Source organism: Strix aluco, chromosome 4 (genome assembly GCF_031877795.1).
Source record: "Strix aluco isolate bStrAlu1 chromosome 4, bStrAlu1.hap1, whole genome shotgun sequence".
NCBI lineage: Eukaryota > Metazoa > Chordata > Aves > Strigiformes > Strigidae > Strix > Strix aluco.
Genome location: NC_133934.1, coordinates 27572234 through 27591432, shown reverse-complemented (window position 1 = coordinate 27591432; position 19199 = coordinate 27572234). Strand labels below are relative to the sequence as shown.

Sequence of the window (19199 nt, the reverse complement as noted above, 5' to 3'; positions counted from 1 at the left end):
TAGCTCCCACTGATTGTCTTCCCAATAACAGACCGTTGAGGATAAATTTCTGTCCCAAGTTGTTTGAAGGGTATCCATTTGAGAGCCAGTGTCCTGATGGAAAAAAGAATCAATGGATGCTGCAATAGAAAAGACTTTACTGCATGTTCTTCATAGTTTTTAAGAGGGGAAAACAAAGAGGAAGATCAGGAGGTGGCAGGAAGAGTCTTAGAACTCACTTGACTCTTCAAGGAATACAACAATAAAGAGTGGAAGGTTTTTTGACTTCTGCCTTCCTAGAGACTCTTGTGTTAGTAGAAGAAATAGAAAGTCATTTGGCATTCCAGAGAAGGTCCACAGTTGAAAAGGTTTCCAATTTATCTTTGGGGAACTTAAAAGTAACTTTCTCTGTATATGCCTTCCATATTCTGTGACATACTTGTTAGTGTTAATAGACTAAAAATATCTAATTATTCTTGGAATGACATGTAATCCATTCCTTAACTGAAATATCTATGTATTGTGCTGATGGATGGTCCAAAAATCTTAGAATGATTCCGATCCAGGAATGCAGCTAACTAAATAAATAAAAGTAACTGCAGAAGCAATCTGTGATGGCAACAGAAGTCCTTCTTAATGATTCTTGTATAATTGAAACCCCAGCAGTTCCTTTCATACTAGAAAGGACATTTAATCTCTTAATTTTGCACAATATGAACACATCTCAAATACAAGAGCAGTACAGTTCAGATTTAGAAAGCAAGTAAATCTCAGTATTTTTTATATTCCAGGTTTTTTTTCCAAATCCTTCTTTTGATGAAGTGCCTGCACCTGGAAATTATTTTCCATGGCAGTATCATTCAACATTTCAGTTGCTGAAACATACTTACTTGGTAGGGAGAATGATTCCTCGAACAGTCAGTATGTTCCATGCTAGTTTCCTAGAAAGTAAGTGGACTGAGTTGTAGTAGAGTGGCGTTTGTTATTTGTTTGGGTTTTATGGGAAAGCACTCAAATATTTTTCCAGATCAATTTTTTTTTCTAGATTCTGCAAATTAACATTGCCACTGTTAATTTTAGGGGAGGAAGAATGTGTTGTTTCCTCTTTACTTTCAGTCTTTGAATCTTAAAAGCTTGTATATGAGAGGAGAGAAGGGGACATGGTGAACCAGAAAAAATTATTACCTGAAGCTTACTCACTAAGACTGACTATGCTCTTTGTGCTACCAGAAATGTTACCAAATATCATGGCTTACTCGGACTCTTTATAGCTTATATATCACAGATGTAGTTGCTGTCATTAAGCAGTTTATTTGTGATCTTCGTAATGTGTTGGTTTCAAACAACTGTTGAAATAATAGTTTTAGGTTAAGAATGACAACCACTAGAGCACTGTTGACAAGTGTGAACTGCTAGCTGGTATTTATAAAAAGAAAAGTGCAAAAATAGGGTATTGCTTGTCCCAGGAAAAGAGTAATAATTATCTAAAACTTCTTATATTTTAAGAAAAACCTGAACTACAGTATATGTATAAAGTCAGCTGTCTAAATTTAAGACAGTTATATGTTTCCAATGTCTTATGTGATTTTGTTGATTATTTACTCAGTGCAGTTTCAAAAGAATAACTCAAGTAAACTTACTTGGTTTTTGAATTTAAAGAAAGTGCAGGAAATATTGTGAATTTTAAACAGTTAATCATGTTCATAAAGGATATTTATTTCACTGGAAGAGTGGATTAAGCTAAAACGTCAGAAAATTATTTCAGTTGAAAATTGCTTTGGAAAATCAATTTTGTAAGAGTAGTTGAGTTTCAGCATACACTTAGAAAAAAACTTCATAAATCAAAGGAAAATTAGAATCATAGAATGGTTTGGGTTGGAAGGGACCTTAAGTACCATCTAGTTCCAATCCCCTTGTTATGGGCAGGGACACCTTCCACTAGATCAGGTCACTCAAAACCCTGACCTTGAACACTACCAGGGATGGGGCATATACCATGTCTCTGGGCAACCTTTTCCAGTGTCTCACCACACTCACAGTAATGAATTTCTTCCTTGAATCTCATATAAAGCTGCTTTCTTTCAGTTTAAATCTGTTACCCCTTGTCCCCTCCCCATCTTTCCTGTAGGCCCCATTTAAGTACTGGAATGCCGCTATAGGGTCTCCCCAGAGCCTTCTCTTCTCCAGGCTGAACAACCCCAACTCTCTCAGCCTGTCCTCATAAGGGAGGTGCTCCAGCCCCCTGATCATCTTCGTGGCCCTCCTCTGGACCAGCTCAAGCAGGTCCATGTCCTTCTTATGTTGGGGGCCCCAGAGCTGAACACAGTACACCAGGTGGGGTCTCACAAGAGCAGAGTCAAGTGGGAGAATCACCTCCCTCAACCTGCTGGTCACACTTCTCTTGATGCAGCCCAGGATGCAGTTGGCTTTCTGGGCTGTGAGCACACATTGCTGGCTCATTGTCAGTTTTCCATCCACTAGTACTGCCAAGTCCTCCACAGGGTTGCTCTTAATCCACTCATCACCCAGCCTGTGTTTGTGCTTGGGATTGCCCCAACCCATGTGCAGGACCTTGCACTTGGCCTCGTTGAACTTCATGAGGTTTGCACAGGCCCTCCTCTCAAGCCTGTCAAGGTCCCTCTGGATGACATCCCTTCCCTCCAGCATGTTGACCACACAACTCAGCTTGGTGTCATTGGCAAACTTGCTGAGGGTGCACTCAATCCCACAGTCCATGTTGCTAACAAAGATGTTAAACAGCGCTGGTCCTAATACCAATCCGTGAGGAATGCCGCTCGTCACTGGTCTCCACTTGGACATTGAGCCGTTGACCACAACTCTTGAGTGCAGCCATCCCCCCAATTCCTTATCCATCGAGCGGTCCACCCATCAAATCCACGTCTCTCCAATTTAGAGGCAAGGATGTCGTGTGGGACAGTGTCACATACTTTGCACAAGTCCAGGTAGATGACGTCAGTTGCTCTGTCCTTATCCACAAATGCTGTAACCCCATCATAGAAGGCCATCAAATTTGTCAGGCATGATTTGCTCTTAGTGAAGCCATGTTGACTGTCACCAGTCACCTCCTTATTTTCCATGTCCTCTAGCATAGTTTTCAGGAGGATCCACTCTGGGGTCTTGCCAGGCACAGAGGTGAGACTGACTGGCCTATAGTTCCCCAGGTCTTCTTTTTTTCCCTTTTCAAAAATGGCGGTTATGTTTTCCCTTTTCCAGTCAGTGGGAACTTCACCAGGCTGCCATGACTTCTCAAATATGATGGATAGTGGCTTAGCCACTTCACCCACCAGTTTTCTCAGGACCCACAGATGCATCTCATCCGGTCCCATGGACTTGTGCACCTTCAGGTTCCTTAGATGGTCTTGAACCTGATCTTCTCCTATAGTGGGCGGTTCTTCATTCTCCCAGTCCCTGCCTTTACCTTCTGCATCTTGTGTGGTGTGGCTGGAGCACTTGACAGTGAAGACTGAGGCAAAAAAGTCATTGAGTACCTCAGCCTTCTCCATATCCCAGGTAACCAGGTCTCTGCTTTCCTCCTGGAGAGGGTCCGCATTTTCCCTAGTCTTCCTTTTATCACTGATGTACCTATAGAAGCTTTTCTTTTTGCCTTTGACAACCCTGGCCAGATCTAATTCTATCACGGCTTTGGCTTTTGTAACCTGAGCCATGGCTGGTCGCATAGTATCTCTGTATTTCTCCCAGGCTACCTGTCCTTGCTTCCACCCCCTGTAGGTTTCTTTTTTGTGTTTGAGCTTGTCCAGGAGCTCCTTGTTCATCCATGCAGGCTTCATGGCGTTTTTGCCTGACTTTCTCTTTGTTGAGATGCATCGCTCCTGAGCTTGGAGGAGGTGATCCTTGAATATTAACAAACTTTCTTGGACCCCTCTTCCCTCCAGGGCATTCATGGTACTCTACCAAGCAGATCCCTGAAGAGGCCAAAGTCTCCTCTCCTGAAGTCCAGGGTAGCGAGCTTGCTGTGTACCCTCCTCACTGCCCTAAGGATCTTGAACTCTGCCATTTTATGGTCACTGCAGCCAAGGCTCCCCTTGAGCTTCACATTCCCCACCAGCCCTTCCTTGTTGGTGAGAACAAGGTCCAGCATAGCACCTCTCCTCATTGGCTCTTCTATCACTTGGAGAAGGAATTTATCAACACATTCCAGGAACCTCCTGTATTGCTTATGCCCTGATGTGTTGTTCCTCCAACAGCTATCAGAATGATTGAAGTCCCCCATGAGGACCAGGGCTTGTGAACATGAGGCTGCTCTTATCTGTCTCCAGAGGGCCTCAACTGCTCGGTCTTACTGGTTGTGTGGCCTGTAGAAGACCCCCACTATAATGTCACCTGTCCCTGCCTTCACTTCAATCATGACCCATAAGTTCTTGGTTGGCTCCTTATCCATCCCCAGGCAGAGCTTCATGCACTCCAGCTGGTCACTAACATAGAGGGCAACACCCCCCTCCTCGTCTCCCCTGCCCATCCTTCCTAAAGAGCCTATATCCTTCCATTCCAACACTCCAGTCATAGGAGCCATCTCACCAGATCTCCACGATGCCAGTAAGATCATAGTCCTGCAGGTGTGCGAACATCTCCAGCTCCTCTTGGTTATTCCCCATGCTACGTGTGTTTGCACAGTGGCCTTTAAGTTGGGCCTGCAATGAAGGTGACTTACTGGCTAGAATTCCTTTGTGCTGCTCTTCAGGTGCTCTCCTGTTGACCTGTGACCCCTCTCCAGGCTCTGGGCATCTATTGCTGGCACTGGTGTCAAGCTGGTAGGAGTGGGATGGACTGAAGTTCTCCTCCCCCGACAACTTTAGTTTAAAGCCCTCCTCACCAGCTTGGCAAGCCTATGACCGAAGATGCTCTTCCCCTTCTCTGCCAGACCCCATCAGCCCCCAGTAGACCAGGTTTCTCAAAGCAAGTCCCATTGTCTAAGTAGCTGAACCCTTGGCTGTGGCACCAGTCCTGTAACCTATTGTTGATTGCCAAGTTTGACTGGTCCTTTCAAATCCCTTCCCTTTGACCAAGAGGACTGATGAAAAAAAACTACCTGCACTCCAGAGTTCCTTACTGCTGCTCCCAGGGCTCTGTATACTTCTCAGATTGCTCCTGGCTATATCATTGGTTCCCACATGAAACAACAGCAGTGGATAATACTCAGTGGATTGTATACGGCTCAGTAGTCTCTCAGTGACATCTCTGATACAAGCCACTGGTAAGCAGCACACCTCTCTAGAGAGTGCTTCAGGTGGGCAGATGGATGCCTCCATACCTTTCGGAAGAGAGTTGCCTACTACTGTCACCTGTCACCTTTTCTTAGTTACACTGGTGGTTATATGGGGGGCAGACCGAGCTGCCTCCATTTTCTCTCCTGATGTGATGGATCTTTTGTCTTCAGGCTGCAGAGTGGTGCAGCAGTTCTGCAAGGGCACCTCAGGCTTCGGGGGATGTCTCTTCCTCCTGCAGGTCCCTGCCGTTGCAAGCTTCCATTCTTCTGTGTTCTTGGCCCCCGTCCCTTCTGTGTGTGCTGGTGGGGGAGTCTTTGGCTGGTTGGTCAGTTGTGGGCTGTGGGTCCACTGCAGGCGGCGCTTAGAACCAGCTAACTCCTTCCCATCTTCCCTGATGCTACGCAGCCTTCTCACCACCTCCTGCAGCTCAGCCGCTGCTGCTGGAGATCCTCCACTTGGGCACAGCTTTTGCAGACAGCTCTGCCCCAGGAGAAAGGTCTGGGCACTTCCTGCAGCCTGAGGTCTGCACTGCAGCCTCTCCCTTCAGCAGCTCCATCTGGGTGGAGGCATCGGCCACCACCTTTGCTCTCAAGCACCATTCTGCCTTGAGGGTCAAGTAAGATGAGTGCCCTTGGCCTGCACCAGAGCTGGTGGCCTCAGCGAGTGACAATTAATGGTAGTTACACTGTATTTAATCTGCCACCATTACTGCTGGCCCCACCCACACCTCATCAGCCACTCTCTCCCATGAGAGCTGCCAGCTCCTGGCAGGTCTCTGTGCTCCCCTTGGGTTGTCCTGGCTCAGGAAACCTCCCCTTGTATGCTGTGATCCCCCCTTCCACTGCAGGATGTATCTGCACCAGCGCTGATCGCCTCGGCGAGTGGCAGTTGGTGGTTACACCACATTTAAATCTTTTAGCCTTTGTTTATTTCAGTATGCTTGGTAAGTAGTACCATATCTTTACTGTCCGTAGTCAAAATTAAGTGGTAAGTAATATTTTTGCAAACTTAGATTTTTGGACTTGCTTTAAACTGTCAAGTCTTCTCTTCTCTCTGTCAACGCTTCCAAAAAGTTAACTCTGAAAATTAGGTTCCTAGCAATACAATTACAATGATCATCTAAATTTTGAGAAATTAGCTAATGAGTTTTAACAACTGCTGATTACATTTATTCACTGACATTGATTGTTTTCATGCTAAAATATAAAACTCCTTCCTTCTAGTACTGTTCCATTGGGATCTGATCAGATTCTTCTACGAGGAGCTCAGCTGAGAAATACTCAGTGGGTTCATGGGATAGTTGTCTATACGGGACATGACACAAAACTTATGCAGGTTTGTCACTTGGGTTTTCTCTAAATTACCTGGTTTGTTACCTTATTATGCCATTATGCAGCACAGAAAATCCTTTCAGAAAACATATCTAGATTCAATATAGTAGTTAAAATGTCAGTAATAGAGCATCTTTCTTATGAAGTAAAACCAATCAAAATAATTTCTTGTTATTATTAGTCACTTAGCCTCAGAGTAGTTTTTCGACTAGTAAGCATATTCATTGATTCTATTTTGTAACTTGCGTTTTGAAAACTGTTTTATTAGCAAATTGGATCATTATAGTTTGCCTGTTCATCTTTTTTTATTTTTGACTGCTCCTAAAACTGTCCTCTTGTGGAGCTTTCTTTCAAGTAAAAAGGTAAGCATTCTTTCAAAAAACAAAGTGAAACTTTATTTGCAAAATGGTGAGGGAAGAGAACGATTCTCAGTCTATGAAATTACTTTTTCTAGTGCTGTTTGAAATATCAAAATGGAGATGCATTTGTTGAGAAAAAAGATTTCTTTCAGATTGGTCATGCATGTATCTTATTTATTGCTTTTCTGATTTGTAAAACAATTATTTGAAAAAGTTTGATTTGGCAATTGTCTTCTATATCACTGATAAGGTGTATGCACATTCATTTTTAAAATTTACTGTTAGCTGTTGCTGTTACAAGTGTTCTGTGTGATTGTTTAAACTGCTTATGTAACAAATCTAAAGCTCTAATTCATGGATTTATGAGAGGCTTCTCTTTTTTCTTTTGAGTGAACCGTTATGCCATTTATGATGATGATATATTTGGGAGACGTTTAGAAAAGTATGCAGTAATACGTAATTTGAAAAGTGAGAACTGTGTGTACCCCTCCTAGTATTTAATAGCCACTGTTGTTTTTTGTGTTTTGCAGAATTCAACAAGTCCACCTCTTAAAATGTCTAATGTGGAACGAATTACAAATATTCAGATTTTGATTCTGTTCTGCATCCTTATTGCCATGTCTTTGATTTGCTCTATTGGTTCAGCTATATGGAATCGAAGGCATACTGGGAGAGACTGGTATCTTGATCTAAATTGTAAGATGTAAAATAATATCTTTTAGTGCTCAGTTGTCTTTCATGTTTGGAAAGGAGGATGATTACCATCCTTTACACAGTGTGGTTTTTATCAGTCTTTATTGGTTGTTGACTAAAGTAATTTAGGCTAGGTATATCACAGCAAGTATAAAATTTACCTTACTGTGCCATCTGAGGTGTTGCTAAATTCAGGAAGGGGAGCTTTGTTGTTTGCCTCTACATCTTTCAGCCTCAACATCTCTGCAGCTCAGCAAGATCTGTATCAGCATTCCACTGGCATAAACACTCAGCTTCCTAGTCATCAGGCTAAAGCCGTTTTCATCTCTTACCGATGGATTACATTTAAAACTGCAGTGACTTTTTTTACATTTTTAAGCTCCCACATCCCAGGAAATGATGCTGTGGCTTCATAATTTTTACTATACAGGGATCTAACTAGTTATTGGCTGCCAACATCAGATCTTAGCAGACTGCCCCTCAAAAAGGTAGAACAGGCACAAAAGATCTCATCTAACATACTGAATAGCTGTACTCACAGTGGATGTAAGGCAATGTGATGTTATGTCAGCCTTCACAGCAGCATGCACCATATTGACATAACCTGACCCTCAGTGAAGGAACTAGATTTAAAGTTTTTGTAAATACACTTGGTGGTCAGTTATTCACGTTTTTGGAATTTCTTATGGTAGGCCTAGAGCCTTCTTAGGCAGTAGAACCAGAATTAGGCTTTCTTTTCCTGAAATAACAGTCTTGAATGCAAAGTTGCTGAATGTCGTCATCAAAATAGGGATTTAGAGGTGGTTCAGTCAGTTTTGAAAGAAAAGTCTTAGAATCTGGTTAGAAGGCACTCTCCTAAAGCTTCTGTTGAACAAAACAGTTGTCTGCATTTATGATGAACTTTTGTTTATTGAGAACCTTGCTTCTCTTCTTTTTCATGCTGAGGAATAAACTTTTTTTTTTTTTAAAGAAAGAAACCTATGTTTCATATTTCCATCTTGAGGTGGAAAAAAGTTAAATCAGTAATGGAATATTGACAATTTCCAGTAATATAAAAGGATGGCATTAGATGTGCTTCATCATTTGTTATTTTTCATCTGATTCTTCTTTTCAGTGCATTATTTTTTCTTCTCTGGGAAATGTAAAAGTTTTCAGAATATGGTGGTCAGCACAGTAGTGAAGCAGTTCAGAAGCTTTTGTTTTTATTTCTGAAAAAAGAAACATGAAATAGTGCCCATTGATATTTTGTGTGTTCTTCAAGTGATTATCCTTGTCAATTTATTTTCAGATGTATGCCCCACAATTAAATGAAATTGTGTTGGGTTTTGTAAGGTATCCCCTTTAAATCTGCTTTCAGCTCATAGTTGTTCTTGTACCAGGTACTTTTAATATGTAAGAAGCAATTTATTCCCCTTTCCCTTCAGTTATTTAATTACTACGTGGTAGTGAAACAGGTTCCCAGCAGTGCCACATCTTTTTGAATGCTGTTAGCATTTAGTTAAAACAGTCTGTTGCTTGTGGATAATTAAAAAAAAAGTGGTAATGTTAACAATATTTAAATGTTAACAATAAATGACTTTTATTTAAATTCCATTTAATCTCGGTAGTCATTATTGAGAATATCAATGTCATGGTGAATGTTAGCTCTCTGGTCTTTTAGATTTGTACTTCCTTTGATGCTGAAATTGGTATTAATAAAAGTATCCAAAGCCTGCTCTCTTGGATTTTAGAATAACAACCAGATCCACATTCCATAGGCAGTAGAAACCTGTCTGAGACTGTTTTTCTTCAAGAGGTCTTTGAATACAGACAGACAGGCTACATCTTTTACCCTTTTGCTGTACTGGGGAGCAGATTGCTGTTTTCCCATTTGCATGCTCTCTGTGGTGCTACTACTAGAGTTACCTAAAACTTTAGAAGGAAAAAGTAGTATAAAACTGCTTGTTACATATGTTAATATTGACATTTCCAGTTCTTTTAGAACTTTCATTAAACTGTCTAATTTCATCTCTTCTTTTCATGTGGTGGGGGGGGGGGGATTAGGAAAGTGTGAGGATGGATAGCGAAAAAATTCATTCCACTCCACATTTCCCCCTCTAAAAATATAAAACTCTAAAATTTAGTTTAGAATTTGGTTGCTATATATAGATATTCCCAGACCATGATGTTAAAATGTAGCAAAAGAGGGAATGACTGCTGAGTTTGCTTTTCAGAAATTGAAGATGGCAAAGATCTCTAAATTTGAACTCCTCTTTATAATAGAGATCCTTAACTCTTATGAAGGTCATATTTATACGCAAATGATATTGTAATTAATTCTCAAGTTTCTTCTTACACACAGAACATTTTAAAAATCAGCAGTTAATGCAGTATTCTGAATACACTGTATATACATACTTTTAAGTATGGTCTTAAATTCTTTTTTGTTTGCTTTGTTTTTTGGCAGATGGTGGAGCAAGCAACTTCGGATTGAATTTCTTGACTTTTATCATTCTCTTCAATAATCTTATTCCAATCAGTTTGTTGGTTACACTTGAAGTTGTTAAATTTATCCAGGCTTATTTCATAAATTGGGTAACTATTATTTTCACAATATGCATTGACTTGTAAAATCAAGTGGTTTACAAGTAAGTGAAATGATTGATTGCTTGTCTATGTGTACATTTTTTTTCAAACTTTTTCTTAATGTAAGTACTTAAGAATGCTATTTGTTTATTATTACCTTCTCAGATTTCAGCAATAATAAATGGTTTTATTTAGTGCTTTTATACCTGCATCAAATTGCTTTTTTGGATCATATTTTTATGTGCTTTGCACTACCTTATTATTCAGGTATCAATTTCATCCATAATGATCCAAAGAATGTGTTTTGCAGTCCAGTGGAGTTTTGTCCAGTTTCATTTCTTCTTTCTAAGCACAGCCCACGTTTTGGATTTTTTTGGTATTTTGCTGATTTTCCTACCACCACCATAGTTTAATGGGGGGGTTTTATACAAAAGCCAGTGGCTGTTAGTATTATCTCTAACAAAATATATACAGATCATTTTGGCATCCTTTAATTTTTTTCTTAATGAATTAATGGGAGAAAAGAAGGCTTTACTCTCTTTGGGGTGGGGGTGAAGTGTTCCCCTTAAAGCCACGTAAGTGCTTTTAATAGCATGCCTTCAGTTTTTCCATTTTTTCCAAATGTAAGTTAATCATACCATTCTGAACACTTTAATCTGACTCCTTGATCAAATGTGTGAAACACATTTGTGTGTGTGACATATGATGTCATGCAGATACAGATAAAAGTGTATGTGAAGTAGCAGGTGAAGTGTATGCTTTAAAAGTTAAATCTTTTCGTGAACAGTCAGCTGCTTTTGATTCTTCATTGCTTTTGTACTATAGAACAAGTTGTTGACCGGTAAGAGAATGCAATGAAGTTCTTTATTTATGTTCTAAAATAAATATTCAACAAAGGCTCACCCATTTTGAATGTGTAGATTGGCAACTATTTATACAACAAATCCAAAAGACAGTTTTAACTTCTGTTCCCCCCCCCCCCCATCTCACATCATGAGGGATTAGTTATCTTTAATTTATCTTAATCTGGACTCTGGACATTTATTATCTTAAACACTATCTTTGTGTGCATATCATATTGGTGTAGAGAAGTTGGTCATCTGCAATCTGTTGCACTACATTGCCATACTTCACAATGTTTTCATCTTTTACTGTATTTAAAAATAAACTCTGGTGGGAGGGGTTTTTTTAACAAGTAAAAAAAAAAAAAACCAAACCAAACAACCCCCTACAAAACCAAAACCACACAACTTACAATGTACTGTACATTTATTATGTACTCTTAAAATCTTCATGTTTTTATCTGAAGGCATATTTATCTTGCTATTTAGAAATGACTGGTTGTGCATAAAATACAAACAGATAAGACTGACCTCTCTAAGTGTTACAATGTAGTATTTCTGCTTGTTGCTAAATCTGGTTTAGATGCATGGGTACAACAGTTTTTCAATAATACAGATAACTGGAAATAATCGGAGTAAAATCTCAAAGAATCATACAGATTTTTGTTTTAAAGAGGAAATCTAATTTTTTTCTGGGGACTCTTGGAAGTGTTCTGATTGCATCTGTGGCTTCCCCTGTTGAAATAATCATAAGTAAATAAGTTGTATTCATGTTTGGTCTGCTCTTCTACACTTATCTTTTCTATTTATGTACTAGATTTCTTGTAATAAGTTATGGTAGACTAATTTTTAAATATATATACTCTTTTTTTTATCTGTAGGATGTAGACATGCACTATGAACCTACAGACACTGCTGCGATGGCTCGTACTTCTAATCTCAATGAAGAACTTGGACAGGTAGAAAAAGATTACTGGTTCTAACTCTGTGTATTGAAATTAATTCATGTGGGTTTACAATCCAAATTATTAAAATAATGTGATGATTCATTTCAAAAAACTTATATTCTTGCCTTAGTCTTTGTTTAGTTCTATTCTTTTCATTTTGTCAGATTTTTTAAAAACACTTTGCAATATGTGGGAGTTAAATTTTTGAAACCAGTATTAAATGAACAAACAGTGCTTTATGTATTAGTGTGCATGTGGTAATTGCAGAAGGTTGAAGAGTATCATTAAAGTTACCAAAGCAGAGGAATTCTGTGGCACAAAAATTTAGTCTCTGTATATACTTTATTATACTGTACATCTGCAGTATATCATTTTTTTTCACACACTCTGCCTTGCTTAGAAGAGACAGTGGGTATGCTCTAGGACTGAATCATGGTTGTATACATTACCTCTTTTTTTGCCACTGAAGATTGGAACAGGGGCTCATGGCTGAATTAAGCCCTGGAAATTTGGGTTTAATTCTTCCTTTTGCTTTAGAGTTCTCCTTTAATACTACAAAATCAGTTAGGCTTTTTACAAGAGATCACTCATTTTATGTTCTTCATTTTATGGAAGTATGACTTTGTAGAAGTATGTCTGAGGTACAGGGCATGCTTCCATAAGCAGTACATGTTATATTTGCTGTTTCAGCCCATTGGATTTGCCATCTTGCTTTAAAAACATGCTAAAAATTGTGCTTTCTATTACACTGACTGGTGATGGTAAACTGACCTGTGGAAAAAACAGCATGTGCTCATTTAATTGAACTGTATTTTACACACAAGAATACATATTCTTGCATTTCCTAACCTAGAAGTTTTCATAATTCTTTAGTTTATTGTATGGGAATGTAAAAGTTGTTTTTAGCTTTCCAAGTACAATAAATAATAACATAATTTTACCCACGTAGCAAATAAGTCTTAGGGACTAATACTTCAGAGACCTGCCTTTTGGGAGAACAGTAGTTGCAGGTTAACATGGTCTAACATTGGTCTATATAGAGGAAGACAGGACTTTTGCCTACTGGGTTTAGGAAGTACATGCAGATAGCAGAAAATTTCATTCTCTTCCAGGCCTTAAAGGGGAGTACAAGCTCCTCTAGTGGGGAAGAGACTGTTGAATTTTAGCTTTCCATTTGTTTCATTTTACACAATCTATCTATTTTTCTCTCTCTCTGCAGTTAGTTTGTTATTTACATTCCCAGACACATTTTCTTTTTGACTTTGACATTTCTTGTTTTCATTTCTTAAGTTTCTCATCAAAGTCACCTTCACCACCAAGATCTAGTCAGACTTCTTGGGATCTCCACTTTCACTTTTTTGACAGATTTTTAATTTGAGCAGATTTTTGTAGGGAGACCAAAGGAGACTCTGCTAATAAAAAGAGCAACTGTCTTCTCTGAAGTACGTGAGGACTGCACATAATGAAGAGATTTCCCCCAAGAGATCTTCAGGTTTTAAGAAAGGGAAAAAATTGGTGTTGGAAGAAAAGATTTGAGTTTTCTTAGCTGCAGTTCCTGCTTTGCAATATGCAGTTTGAAGCATAAACCTGGCATGGAAGATTTCTTCTAACTGCTGATTTGGCTAGGTTATAATCCCTCAGAAATAGAATCTTTAAATAGGAGATGCTGAGTAAATTGTACTAATGAATAGCCTTATTAGCGCTATGTATAATGCAGTTAATTCCTAATTAAAACCACTGTGGTTTTTTTAATGAGAAATAAATTTTAATTAAGTTGAAGTTCACCTTTGCCTAATAGAGTTGTTGTTTCATCACAGACCACTTCGTTTCTTCATATATTAACTTTTTTCTTAAGATTTGATTTGAACTAAATTTAAATATATCACAGATACATGTATTTCAGCTTCAGTTTTTAAAATACTTTAGTAGTTTCTGAGAGGAAGGGTTTATGCTGTTAGGGAAATAGGAGACCTGGCATAGGTAGAAAGGAACATATTTCTTCGATTCCTGCAACTTGGGACTTCTGAACTGTTCGTTTTTTACTAATGTTTTGTCTTTAAGATATTTCTATGTCAAAAGAGGGGTTTAGAAATACATATAGATACTTTTCTTTTACTGTGTTCCTTTCTGTCAGAAACAGAATATTTTACTAGCAAAGCCATTGGTTTTCACTAGTTTTGCATTTCAACAATACACAGAGTGAGGGATAGTTAAGTATACCACCATGCACTGAAGCAAGCTTAAGATTCCCGACATCTCAGTTGATTGCTATGTTTGGAAATGAGTGTCGAGGCTCTGCATCTGCCATGTTTATCTGTTGTATTTTTTTTTCTATAAAATACGAAGATTGCAGAACTGGTAAAAATATTTAGTGTGTTCATAGTCATGAATTGTACTAGATATGTAAATAACTGCTGAATGTTAATATATAATTTTATCATTCATTTAGGTCAAATACATATTTTCTGACAAAACGGGTACCCTGACATGCAATGTCATGCAATTTAAGAAGTGTACTGTAGCAGGAGTTGCTTATGGGTAGGTATTTTTATATACTGTTCTTTATCTGTGTGCCTTTCTTTTCCTCTGCCTGTGCATATTTACCCATGCATTATTACTACAGTTAAACTAAACTTATGCATGGCAATATCTACAACTAGAAGTCAGTTTGTGACCATGAAGTGTTACTTATGAGACGTATCATCACTTCAGTCATGACATCTCTTTTTGCAAGCAGGAACAAAAATAAAGCTTAAATACCAAAGGCTTATTGCTGTAACACAACTTCAGTATGCATGTTTTTTCTATTGCTCAGTCTGTTTAATGTTGTTACAAAAAAAGAAGACTTCCCTCATTCTTGCAAAAGCTTGTATCATTGTCCATGCTTCATATTTTATGAAGGCATATGCTCTTGCACTAAATAATATGCAGGATGAACAAGAATTTGAATTGCAGTACTGCAGCATGAACTACAGTACTGTAGCCACCATTCAAGTGGCTTTTGTGAATACTGTTATAGTGACATAACTCCAAATATCAATGTTGCTATTAAGAAATCTTTCCAAATAAAGGCAAGCAAAGCATTTTACTATTTCTTTGTTAACAGTTGCAGCCAACTCCTTCAACAGAGTTTGTAAAAACCCCAAACTTCTAAGACTGTTTACTATGAAAAAACATCATTAGAACAATAAATAGAGCAGAAGTACCTACATTATAAATGCCATTGTGGCTTACCAGTATGTGAGATGCTGGACCTGGGCCAATCTCAGAGCATTCAGTAGCAGATAATTAGAAACCTCTAGAGCTGGGCAGAGATCAAGCAGAGGTTATGAAATTAAGTGTTGAGCTTGTGCTAAAGATGGTGATTTGGTTTTTGTGGCTTTATCATTTGGATCCCTTTGAAAATCCTAATTTTCAGGAGTCTAATCTAGGCTTTCTGTTTTGAAATAACTTGGATCCTTAATGCGTTAACCATACTGATGATTTTCTTAACTAACAGTTGTAGTAAAATACAGTTCTAACCCTGATATTTCAAATATGTATATAAAAGTGTGTGTATGTGTATATCTAGGGCTCAATTTCCACCACATGAGCTAATTTTATGACTACAGAGAAACTGCTCTGAGCTGTCTATTTTCAAATTCTTTGTACACCAGTTTTTAAGATTACAAAAATTCATTAATGATAATGGTACTTAAAAACAGTATTTGATATTCAGTTCATTATATATCTTCATGTGAAGTTGGTATAGCACAAATTCTAAAATTACTCCTTTACGAAACCTAGGTGTGAATGTATTTTTCAGAAAAAATTATCTGATTTTTTCTTTCTATACTTTCCAGCTCCCATCCACCCCATTTTGAAAAGACATAGACTGTTTTTCTGATTAGCATCACTGTTTAGAAAGCAGAGTTTCTCTTTACAGTGAATAGCTATACCAGCATCTCTTATAGCTGCTCAGAGAACAGAATCACTCTGCCTTTCTGTATTGATGCAAATAAGAAGTTGGGAACACAGAAGAGGGTAAAAGTGACTGTTCCGTCTCCCATGCCTCTTTGTGTTATAAATTGTGATATATTCAGACCTGTGTCATTGCAGGGCAGAGTTCTGTGTGTTCTATGGCTAGCTTTCAGCATTTTGTGAATTCAGCCAGACAAGCTGCACTAGCATGGCTTCAGATAATTAAAAAAACACCTTTTGTTTAATGAGAAACTATAACAATGTATATATACTGAAATACAAAGCAAGATTTATAAAGAGGGCAAACGCCTTTGTATCTACTAGTACAAGTTAGTAAGTAGACAAGCTTTCAGTTGAAAACAATTATTATTTATAGTTTATGAAGCCTCAAGGGAAACATACTTTTGCAATATTTTATTGTTATCTAAGCACTAGCAAAATACTCGGTTGAGATACCTTTAAGACTTTTTCTAATAATTTAATTTCATTAACTAACTTTTTTTATACATGATCCAATTTTTTAGCCTGTATGATTCTTTTTCCTCTCCCTGTTTCTATTCTTCCCTTACTTCTTGTGCAGCCATTGCCCTGAGCCTGAGGATTATAGTGTTTCTTCAGATGATTGGTAAGCTCTAAAAATCATTTAGTATGTGGTGTTTGTTGAAGATTCAAGCTCAAAACCAGTGAGCAAGACTTTTAGAAACAAGAGCTAAATGTGAGATATTTTACTCAAAAGTTGTTTTAGCTTCAAATTCATGCAGACTGACAGACTCTTACACAAATTTGTGCCATCAGTATTCTACAGCATTAGCTTGTGTACTCTGGAATAGAATTGCTAATAGGGTCACTGAAGTAAAGTGCAATTATTCTACTGACAATTCTGTACAATTCAGAATTCAGTTTTGTCCTTTGTTAAGGTAGTTGGTATTATGGTAACTTTGATCACACTTTTCTACTGTTACTTAGTAATAGGTTAGTAATAATCTTTAGCATGTTTGAAAAAAAGGTCCATATTTGAGAGTGAAAAATATGTAATAAGTTATTGTTAATATTTTACTTCCTACAGCTAGAGTATTAGCACTACCTAGTTCTTAACTGAAACTGAGATTAAAGCACCTAAATACAATTGGGGCCAACATTAATCTGTTAACAGGTACCTCAGGAGAGACTAAGTCCTGTCTTCCTTTCTGCTGCCACCTGCATGATGCCTTGTACTTCTTCATCATACTTTCTTAAACTAAATATTTTCAATACTGCTCAAAATACATTCAGATAGATTGGGAAAAAAAAATGTCATTTACAGTCTTTGAATTATCACTGTTGTGTTTGTTGACAGTCACAGCAAGATATGTCACACAAAACTGTAGTGTTGTCATGTTTAAAAAGTTTGAAGGAAAAAAAACTTGTTTTGCTAGATTACAATTAATCATTCTTTCTTGATATTAAAAAAACCAACTGAAAAATCCCCCCACATACACATAAAAAGTGGCACACAAGCATACCCCAAAATTTTACCTGATCTGAATATCCTCATTTGATGTAGTAGTAAGATGCTTCTTACAAAGATGTATGAGTGTGCTTGCTTAACTGCACACTACTGAGTGATTTCATCAGAATAATGCAATGCTTACATGAAACTAAGCATGCTTCCTCATAAGATATTTATGAAATAACACTGGTTTTGACTAATACACATCAAAATCTTTATAAGCACATCTGAAATTGATAAACTGATGCATGAACAGTAGTTTAAAAAAACCAAAACTTCCCTTTTATAAGTGATGAACATCTTGTAAATACTTATGAAATAAGATACTTAAGATGAAAATTTTTTGTATGCAAATCTATTGTAGTTAATAGAATCTGTTTGACAGTAATGTACTGAATATTTTAAATCTCTCTTCTTTTTTTCTTTTTTTTTTTTTTTTAGAAAGAATTGTTTTCCAGTTTGACACAGCATACACCTGCAAAGATTTTTATTTTTTTTAGCACTCAGAATCTGGAAAAAATCTTTCTTTCTGTCAGAAAGCTTTAAGCAAACAAAGCTTAAACTTTAGACTCTAAACAAAAGTATCTGAAGTTGTTAACATTTGGCACTTCAAGTTCTATTTGTATTTTAAAAAACCAGCTTGGTGAATGAGGATGCTTTGAATTTCTCACTTTAATATTGGTTTTTTTTAAAAAGTAGTCCTTAAGTGGTTATATAGGGGAGGTACTGCCATTTTATATTCCTTCATAGTAGTGCAGGACTAAAACAGCTTGCTTTTGGCTTTCATAGAGAATCTTTAGACTGACTTTGATGTATATGGCTTATCCTTCAACTTAAATCACCGAATGTGTTCACTCTCTTCTAAGATTATGTGAGCCCAGGCAAGATCCAAAGTAAATGAAAAAAGAATGCTTTCCTCCAACCTGGTTCACTTTTCAGCACTGTTTTGTTTCACTGAGATTCAAACTCAAGTATATTGTCTTAATACTCAAGTCATCTGCAGTTAACAAGTCTTCCCAGAAATATCTACATTTTTGAGCTTTCAGCTTCAGCCAGAAGACTTGTGCAATTTGAGAGATGTTAATGTATTACTTTATTTCTCCAGAACCATCTCCACCTTACATCTGTTCAGTCCCTTCCTGCTTCACCATTGTTGCTGTGTCTTTTTTATCCATCAGTTTACTAGATTCCTTTCTGGTCATGATAGAAAACAAACCCTCTCTATGAAGACTTCCCTGATGTCTGAAGTCAGTTTGCTTACCCCTTTCAGATACCAGACTTTCTTTTCTGCAAACATTTGCAAACCTATTCCAAAACTGCTAATTTCTCAAGAAATGTGGTCTCTTCAGGCATATCTTGTTCTGAGTCTCTTCAGTAATCTCATTCTAGAGATCGAAAGGCAAGAAGCCATAGTCTTACATTGTAGATTTATTTTTACTTCATCCTGTATTACCTGAAGTCAGCAGAGAAACTTCCTTGAATTTAAGTGTGTTTATATAAATCAAGGTTTCTTAAAATTAGATAAACTTTGGAGATGTGAAACAAGTATCTTTTCACTTCATTTTCTCCCAGTATGTGATTTCAGCCTTTGTTGTAACAGCTACAAACCAAAATTTGTGTTTGACCTTAGCACAGTAGCGTGTTTGATTTGTGTATGAATGGTTAAGAATATGCTAACGATGATTTCTTTCTACTTAATTATTTCTAGGCAGGGTTCACAAAATGGAGAAGAAAAAACATTTAGCGACTCATCATTACTGGAGAATCTTCAAAACAATCATGTAAGTT

The 19199-nt window shown here is 37.6% G+C and overlaps 1 protein-coding gene across 5 annotated transcripts in view; it reads left to right on the top strand.

The window, feature by feature from the left end:
- Window positions 1–19199, top strand: part of ATP8A1 (ATPase phospholipid transporting 8A1) — a 130161-nt gene that overhangs the window by 36062 nt on the left and 74900 nt on the right. For 3 of the 5 annotated variants that reach the window (XM_074822426.1, XM_074822427.1, XM_074822430.1), the window contains 7 exons: window positions 6449–6560; window positions 7446–7611; window positions 10055–10182; window positions 11897–11974; window positions 14412–14500; window positions 16503–16547; window positions 19120–19192. In XM_074822426.1, coding sequence (XP_074678527.1) covers window positions 6449–6560; window positions 7446–7611; window positions 10055–10182; window positions 11897–11974; window positions 14412–14500; window positions 16503–16547; window positions 19120–19192 — 691 coding nt within the window. The remainder of the gene's footprint in view (window positions 1–6448; window positions 6561–7445; window positions 7612–10054; window positions 10183–11896; window positions 11975–14411; window positions 14501–16502; window positions 16548–19119; window positions 19193–19199) is intronic. The other 2 variants (XM_074822428.1, XM_074822429.1) reach the window with 1 other exon arrangement.